Source organism: Mesoplodon bidens (assembly GCF_964165515.1).
Source record: "Mesoplodon bidens genome assembly, chromosome: 7".
In the NCBI taxonomy this organism is placed as follows: Eukaryota; Metazoa; Chordata; class Mammalia; order Artiodactyla; family Ziphiidae; genus Mesoplodon; species Mesoplodon bidens.
Genome location: NC_138164.1, coordinates 106,056,355 through 106,065,306, shown reverse-complemented (window position 1 = coordinate 106,065,306; position 8,952 = coordinate 106,056,355). Strand labels below are relative to the sequence as shown.

The 8,952-nt window shown below is 56.9% G+C and overlaps 1 protein-coding gene across 2 annotated transcripts; it reads left to right on the top strand.

The window, feature by feature from the left end:
* The first annotated feature begins 3,571 nt into the window (after positions 1-3,571).
* PTGDR2 (prostaglandin D2 receptor 2) lies at positions 3,572-7,797 on the top strand. Of its 2 annotated transcripts, none has more exons than XM_081238794.1 (2): positions 3,572-3,821; positions 6,506-7,797. In XM_081238794.1, the coding sequence occupies exon 2, from the start codon at positions 6,514-6,516 to the stop codon at positions 7,729-7,731; it is 1,218 nt and encodes a 405-aa protein (XP_081094920.1). In that variant the 5' UTR covers positions 3,572-3,821; positions 6,506-6,513; the 3' UTR covers positions 7,732-7,797. The 2 variants fall into 2 exon arrangements, with proteins under 2 accessions (XP_081094920.1, XP_081094921.1); XM_081238795.1 differs by lacking the exon at positions 3,572-3,821 and adding an exon at positions 5,854-5,938.
* Positions 7,798-8,952: the final 1,155 nt, after the last annotated feature.

Here is an 8,952-nt window from a genome sequence, read left to right as displayed (position 1 = left end):
GTCATGTGGGGTCCTGCCCCTCTGCTGTGTGGGGCCCACTCCAGGACCTCCCAAGCATGGGAGGCTGGAGGGTTCCAGGGCATGCCTCACCTGCTTCCTGCTGTGCATCTCACATCTCACTTCCTGTTTTATTGACTCTTTAAAGAGGCCAGAAAACCTGCTTCCTAAGGCAGGGCCGGAGGGAGAAAGCCCTTCTGGGCTTGGCCCCATGGCTGAGGGGTAGCTGGCCCATTCTCTTGACTGTTCTTTAAACACACTTGATGCCACGATCATTCTCTTGGGAGCCCAGAGACACTGATGATCACAGAAAGGGGTCTTGCTGTAGAGAATGCACTTGAGGACACGGGGAGGGGGAAGGGTAAGCTGGGACGAAGTGAGAGAGTGGCATGGACTTATATACACTAACAAATGTAAAATAGAAAGCTAGTGGGAAGCAGCTGCATAGCACCGGGAGATCAGCTTGGTGCTTTGTGACCAGCTAGAGGGATGGGATAGGGAGGGTGGGAGGGAGACGCAAGAGGGAGGAGATATGGGGACATATCTATATGTATAGCTGATTCACTTTGTTATAAAGCAGAAACTAACACACCATTGTAAAGCAATCCTACTCCAATAAAGATGTTAAAAAAAAAAAAAAAAAAAGAAAGGGGTCTTGCAAGATGAGTGGGGGAGGGAAAGAGGCATTCCAGGCAGCAGCAGCAGCGAATGCAAAGGCATGGAGGTGAGCAGAGGGGAAGGGGACAGGGACTGGTGGGCTGTGTGCTGGATCCTGAGAGGACTTGAAGGCTGCTTTGAGAGCCTGGACAGTTCCCACAGGCAGCAGAACCCCCGGAGAGCTCTGTGAGGCTCTGGTTCGTCTACTCCAGGGCAGTACGTGTGGTTGATGGGGAGACAGACCTGACTTTGGCTCTTTCAGGCTCTGACATCAAGTTGCAAGCCATGGAGAAGGCTGTGCTTCAGGGACTATGACCTGTGCTCTGGGGGTGGCTGCATCTTTCTCCAGGTCCTGGGGGGTCACTGGACAGCCCGCCCTCCCCGCCTCCCAGTGCCACCAGGACCCAGCTGCCGCTCCCTGCTCCGAGTGCACCAGACACAAGGAACCCGAGTTCTCCATCCCAGCCAAACCAGCAGCATCAGCATGCTCTAGGGAACTTGCTAGGAATGCAGATGCCCAGGCTGCACCCCCAAACCCGCTGGATCGCACGCACTAGGGGTGGGGGACCCAGCAGTCTGGACGTCACAAGCCCTCCAGTAGGTTCTGAGGCACATTCAAAGTGGGACTGGCTGGTCTATTTGCCAAGGCCCTGATCACGTCACTCTCCTCCGGACTCTGAGCGCCACACGGGCCCATCTGGCAGCCTGGGTGTCCTCCTGCCTACAGCACCGGCCCGACACTGCGAAGGGCTCCGCAGGGTTCTCTGATGGCATCTTCTCCCGGAGGCGCCTGTCCTCTGCTTTCAGCCAGGGAGCCCCGGCTCAGAGTCCCCACGGCTCACAAGACTTTTTCTCTCAAGTGTCTGGTGCGGAAGCCCAGTGCTCGAGAGGCCTGACATCCAGGGAAGAGGCACCTCCTCCCCGTGCCCGCCCCTCCCCCAACTCCAACTCCTTCCCGCCCAGGCCACCTCCATGGGGAGCCTGAGGGACTTGTGTGGGAGGCAGGTTTACACCGTGGGAGTGCAGCCAAGGGCCCTACAGGAACAAACATCCCTGCCTCCTCATCTGGAGTACTTTCTGCGTTTGTTTTAGTAACTTTTCATAAAGTGTCCTCGGGGATGGTTGGGAGACAGTCACCACAGTGATTACAGGATTGGAAGCGAGGGCTGGGGGAAGGGGGCAGAGGCGTGAGCGTTTCAGGTGAGCAGGGCCGCCATCAGGGCTTGTACAGAGTGTTCACCGCTCAAGGGTACCTGCTGGAGGGGCTGAGGGAGGGCTGAGAGCCAGGAGGAGGGCTGGGCCCCACCCCAAGCCTGATGCCCTAGAGCTAAGGTACGTTATAGGAGGAAAGGAGGGATTCTTTTTTTTTTTTTTTCTGGCCGCACCACGTGGCATGAGGGATCTTTGTTCCCGGACCAGGGATCAAACCCATGCCCCCCGCATTGGGAACATGGAGTCTTAACCACTGGACTGCCAGGGAATTCCCAAGCGGGGATTCTTTCTAGGCCCAAAGAGCAGTCTGTGCACCACTTTGGGGCAGGGACAGTGCAGAAGGAGCACCTTTAAAAAATTCCTATTTTATTGCTGTGAAGTTACTTGCCCAAGGTCACCTGCCACACTCCGCTGCCTGCACGGCCTTAGAGGATGTCTATGGCTCAGCAGGTTGGGTGTGGAGGGGGGTGGATGGGGATGAAGGTACTTTCCCCCGAGTGGAATGGAAACACCCACCTAGGGAGGGCTGTAGGCACTTGTCTTTAGAAGAGGGAGACCCTCTGTCCCTAAGAGGAAAGGGGACATTACCCTAGTGCTACTGATTTGTTTAAACAAGGCTCTTACTGATCCTCCGTCTTGGATGACAGTGAGCAATAGTTTCCCCATCACATTCTTCACTCAGGATTGCAGTCTGTCAGCAAATTTATCCAGTGCCAGGCCCTGTATTAAGTCTGTACCAAAATGGAAGAGTTTTGTAGAGTCAATCCTATGGGGGTCCCCTGTCCCTGATTTGGGGGTACTGAGTTCTTAACATGTTTTGAGTATTTCCTGGTTGCTGGGATGCTAAGGTTGGAGGAAAGGTCCTGGGAAGCTTGGTCAGCGAACAAGAGTGAAGACTTAGGGAACAGGTCAGTGTAGATGTATACAGTTCAATCATCACATCCATGGGCTCTGAGCCCAGCCCATTTTATTATTATTATTATTATTATTATTATTATTATTATTATTATTGGCTGCACCACATGGCTTGTGGGATTTTTAGTTCTCTGACCAGGGATCAAACCTGGGCCCTTGGCAGTGAGATCGTAGAGTTCTAACCACTGGACCGCCAGGGAATTCCCAGCCCATTTAAAATAAAAGCTGTATTGCCTTTGCCCTGCAGCCTATACCCATTTTTCCCCAGGAGGGAAGAAACCTGATTTTTATGAGCACCTACCGTCTGCTGGGTGCTTTGTGAATGAGGACATCTCACTCAGCCTGGGAGGTGACACTGTCGCTCTGGTCACAGATCGCCAAGTGGGAGCCGGCAAGGGGAAGTGGCTTACCTCCCAGCTGGGCCTGCGGGCAGCATGGACAGCCAGGCCTGTGTTCTTACCATGGCCCCGCCCTACCTTCCTGGCCATAGAGACCCTGGGGCCCCTCACAGACGGGCACCCCCATGCTGCCCGGGCACATGGGAGGAGCCGCACCGGTTTCTTTCCTGAGGGTGATGGGGTCAGGGGAAGGCAGTCCAGGACAGTGGACAGACGGACAGGACGCCCTCCTCCTCACTTCTCCTACACACCTGTCGCTCTCAAAAGCACCCCCCATGCACACTCGGGCTCACACTTTCTGGCTTACACCTATGTTCCCATGTGCACTTGTACTTGACCTCGGGCTTTTGCAAAATCTCCTCTGTAAAGGGAGATAGGATGAGCTGGGCTGCCGGCAGTTACGTCCAGTCCCCATCAATGGAGATGGATGTTACTTGAACACCAGTGTGACAACTCACTCTCTAGCTGTCCCCGCCTCCCCCCACCCCACCCCTAAATACACACACACACACCCTGGGGCTGACATCTATTTCCTCCCTCAGCCTCCCTCCCCTGCCTCTGCCTGCCCGCTGCCTCGTGTCTAGCTGCCTCCAGAAGCCGCCTGCCTCTGCGGCTGGAATCCTCTGCTCTCTCTGTGCCCAGGTAAGGAGACGGTGGCCCTGGGGCTGGGCAGCCTCAGTGCCCTCTCTGGACCCGGGAGAGAAGGCACAGTTTTATCAGGGGAGGGGGCTGTTACCAGCTAGGATGGCAGAGGGTTGAGTTTACCAAAGACTGGAGGGGACTTGTCGCTCCGAGGAGGAAAGGACTACATTTTCCCAGGGAATAACCAGATGCCAGGCACAGTGGTCAACCATTAAGGCTTCTCTTTCCAGACTCAGGAGCGATCTGGGGGGAGGGTTACACGAGCAGTCTTAAGGTAACTGACCCAAGTGCACCCAGCCAGGAAGCCGTGGAGCTGGGATTCAAAGCCAGGTCTCTGACACCAAAAGCTGGTGTTCTCTGCCCCCAGCCCTCTGTCAAAACAGAACCTTCACTGATGGGCTCCCTGAGAACCCTGGGAGGCTGGGGGCCAGACTCTGTCAGCCAGGAAGCCCATACTGGGTGCTTTGTGAATGAGGACACCTCACTCAGCCTGGCAGGTGACACTGTCGCTCTGGTCACAGACGGCCAAGTGGGGGCTGGCAAGGGGAAGTGGCTTACCTCCCAGCTGGGTATGCAGGCAGCATACTCGGTCCCCAGGGCACAGCAGGATGTGCTGTCTGAGCATCCCCATGGGACTTCAATGGGGCTAAAGGGAATGTTTCAGCACAGAGAGGGGAATGGCTCTTGTGTGTTTGCTGGGAGTGGAGTTCTCTCCCTTCCACTGCAGCTGAGGGACGCTGGGCCAGTTGCTGTGCTTCTCTGAACCTTTGTTTCCTCTTCTAAAAAATGCGGTCTCACAGGGTCATTGTGAAATGTAATCGCTCTGCAGACTCTAGAGCTTGGGAAATGGGAGCATTTTCAGCACAGGGACAACAGCTCCCCTCCCCCAACCTGCGTGTCCCCAGCTCCCAGCGGCTCACCTGCCAAGGAAATTCTAGTTTGATATCCGGCACCCTCACCCTACGAAGGACCGTGGTCCCTGGAGAAGGGTGTGGATTTTCTCATCCTGGCCAACAGTGCCTCCCGTGGAAAGATGAATACTGAAGAACACCTCCTCCCCACCCCACCCCCACTTTCCTTCTCTTCTTTCTCCGTCATCTTGTGCTTAGAGCAGAGGTAAAGCACAGAGAACAGGCTGATTGCTAAACTGTCGTTCCTCCACATGCCTGGGTTGTTCCAGAAGCTTTGGGTAAGTGATTTAAACACTTGAGTTTCAGTTTCCTCATCTGCAAAACGGGATGGAGAGAAGTATCAGCACTTTTCTTCTAGAGCTGTGAGCAAGACAGTACCTATGTAAAGGATCTACCACAGTCCCTGGCATGTCACGGGGGGCCCAGGACAATCTGAGTTCCCAACCCGTGCTATCTGTTGGTCTCCACCTCCTGCATGCAGCCTTCCACCCTGACCTCCTCTGCCTTCACTGATCTCCACTGGCTCCACATCAGATGGTCTCAGGTTCTTTTTTAAAAAAAAAATAAATTTATTTATTTATTTTGGGCCGCGTTGGGTCTTCGTTGTTGCGCGCGGGCTTTCTCTAGTTGCGGCAAGCGGGGGCTACTCATCGTTGTGGTGCACAGACTTCACATTGCGGTGGCTTCTCTTGTTGCGGAGCACAGGCTCCAGAGCGCAGGCTCAGTAGCTGTGGCGCACGGGTTTAGTTGCTCTGCGGTGTGTGGGATCTTCCCAGACCAGGGCTCAAACCCGTGTCCCCTGCATTGGCAGGCAGAATTCTTAACCACTGTGCCACCAGGCAAGTTCTGGCCTCAGGTTCTTGATAAGGCTGTGGGTCTGCACATCTGGCCAGGGGCTGGCTTCTCCAGTGCTTAGCTGAGTAGTCACTCAATAAACAGCTGTTGAATGAGTATGAACAGGGCTGGGTTTCCTGGGGCTGGCTGAGCTCCTGTGGCTGCCCCTGAACAGGGGAGAGGTCTTCTGGCCCTACTGGGCCTCCGGAGCCCAAATCTGGTAGTTCCTTCTGCACAGCTCTCTCCCTGCTCTTATCTTACTTCCTCTTAAACTACCAAAGGAGGGGCTGGCTCCACTGTTTGCAGTCAACACACCCAACCAGCCACCACTCTGGGAGCAAAGGGCCACAGGACGATCTGCAGAGAGGCAAGGTCCGGGGGTGCTGTGGGTGGGTGCATGGGTGGGTCATCCCTTAAATGCACGGACTCCGCCTTCCATTCCCATCCTCCAGCCCAGCTGAACCCTTCAGGGGGGCCTCGCTCACACCCCAGTGCTCTGGGGATTGGGAAAAGGAGCCCTTCGTGGCCTGACCTTGGTTCCTATTTCTCCAAGTGATCTTAGGCCATCTGCTTAATGATAATCACAATGCCATTGATGCAGTGCTTACTGCATGCGTACTCTTGCTTGAAATGCTTATATATATGATTAACTCATTTAATTCAACCACCAACAACCCTATGACCTAGATCCTGTTATGACTGCCATCCGTGTTACGGAGGAGCAAACAGGCTCGGAAAGGTTAAGTGTGTTGCCCAAGGTTGCACAGTGAGCAGGTGGTGGGGCTGGGATGTCATCCCCCAACCTTACTGCCCTTGCTCAACTTCATTGATCCCCAGGGGCCTCACCTATAACTGTCACGGGTCAGAGTCCCATCTCCTGGCCAGGGTCGCCCGTTGCCTGGCACTGCCCACCACAGTGCCTCTTCCTCTCCGCCGCAGAGCCCGCGATGTCGGCCAACGTCACGATGAAACCCCTGTGTCCCCTCCTGGAGCAGATGAGCCGCCTCCAAAGCCACAGCAACTCCAGCATCCGCTACATTGACCACGCGTCTGTGCTGCTGCATGGGTTGGCCTCGCTGCTGGGCCTGGTGGAGAACGGACTCATCCTCTTCGTGGTGGGCTGCTGCATGCGCCAGACCGTGGTCACCACCTGGGTGCTGCACCTGGCACTGTCTGACCTGCTGGCCACTGCCTCCCTGCCTTTCTTCACCTACTTCCTGGCCGTGGGCCACTCCTGGGAGCTGGGCACCACCTTCTGCAAGCTGCACTCCTCCATCTTCTTCCTCAACATGTTCGCCAGCGGCTTCCTGCTCAGCGCCATCAGTCTGGACCGCTGCGTGCAGGTGCTGCGGCCCGTGTGGGCGCAGAACCACCGCACGGTGGCCGTGGCCCACAGGGTATGCCTGGCGCTCTGGGCCCTGGCCGTGCTCAACACCGTGCCCTACTTCATCTTCCGGGACACCATCCCGCGGGTGGACGGGCGTATCATGTGCTACTACAACGTGCTGCTCCTGAACCCCGGGCCCGACCGCGATGCCACGTGCAACTCGCGCCAGATGGGCCTGGCCGTCAGCAAGTTCCTGCTGGCCTTTGCGGTGCCGCTGGCCATCATCGCCGCGAGCCACGTGGCCGTGAGCGTGCATGTGCGCCACCGCGGCCGCCGGCGGCCCGGCCGCTTCGTGCGCCTGGTGGCGGCAGTGGTGGCGGCCTTCGCGCTCTGCTGGGGGCCCTACCACGTGTTCAGCGTGCTGGAGGCGCGCGCGCACGCGGACCCGGCGCTGCGGCCGCTCGTGTGGCGCGGGCTGCCGTTCGTCAGCAGCCTGGCCTTCATCAACAGCGTGGTCAACCCGCTGCTCTACGTGTTCACCTGCCCCGACGTGCTGCGCAAGCTGAGGCGCTCGCTGCGGAGCGTGCTGGAGAGCGTGCTGGTGGACGACAGCGAGCTGGGAGGCGGGGGCAGCAGCCGCCGCCGCCGCCGCGCCTCCTCCACCAACACCTCTGCCTCCTCCTTCTCGCTGGGCGGCCGCCGCCTGTCCCCGCTCGGGCCTGCAGGCCTGCTCGGCTGGCTGCGGGGTGGCCGCGCGGCGCCTCCGCAGAGGGACCGGGCCCGATCCGAGGACGAGCGGGGCCCCCTGAACCGGGCGCTGCGCACCACCTCGGCGTAGGAGCCACGGGCCGGGGGTCGCCAGGCTCGGACCATTCTCCCCCAGCCCCCGGGAGGCAAGGGCAGGGAGCGACCGCGCGCAGCAGCTTCCCCAGGGCCCGGACGTTTAGTCGGAGGCTAAGGAATCTGCACATTAAAGCGCCCCACGTGACTCAGTGTATCCTTTTCAGAAACGAAGTGAGCTAAAGCCGTGCTTCTCAAACTTTCTTATGCGGGAGTCACCCAGGGATCCTGTCGGCTTGAACGGGCCGCCGGGCGGGTATGCTGACAATCTGCATTTCTAACAAGCTCCCAGGAGGCGATGGGACCACGCTCGGAGTAATGTGAGGTTAAAACCCTAAGACATCTCAAACTAGGGTAGTGGATGCCCCAAGGTACACAGGACGCGTCTCCATGGAGCTGTTTTTAGCAGATGTTGGGTGGGGTGGATTTTTACATTAAACCAGTGATGTAGTTTTGGAGTAGAAAGCGAGAGAGGAAAAGTTTGGGAAGCACTGTTCCAGTCTAACCTTCTCGCTTTGGTCCTTTAGTTGCGCTTTACTGAACTACACGCTTTATCCCACAATCTCCAGGGGCAGGTTCTATTAGCCCCACTTTTTACCATGTGCAAATTGAGGTGCAGGGAGGTTAGGTAACCTGCCCAAGGTGCAGGGACTGCATACCAACCATGAGGCATTACCTGTTCAATTACTATTTAGTACGTGAAAGGGCACCCCCCACATACCCAAGGTCCTTCAGATAGCAGCTGCATGGGAGCCCCCATCTCTACCTGTCCGACCCAGCATTGCCCGAAGTGGAAAAATCAAGGGGTGCTATGGTCAAAAGTTGGGGAAACCTGGGCTAATCAAAGTGCCATGGACATCCTTACTGAAGGTCTTTAGTGTTTGGATGAGCCCTGCAACCTCCGTGACCACAGCCGGTGATACTTCCTAGCTCATCTGACACATGTGCCAGCTTACAGTTCCCTGGGACGCCCTCTGAGCAATGCTGGTAACCCTTAGATCTGTGCAGCACCCACCTCCCTCCCGACTGCACGGGGCTGCAGCTCTGACCCCCAATTTGTAGGTGTGAGGGGTAACTTACCATAGCATCTCCACTCTACCATGTCTGTTTAGCTCAGCAGCCCAGGGCCTGGTGCAGAGTTGGTGCGGTACACGTTTGGTGGATGGAACGTCAGTGGAAGAGCCAGGGGAGAAACTCTCCTGGGATCTTGGTCCAGTGT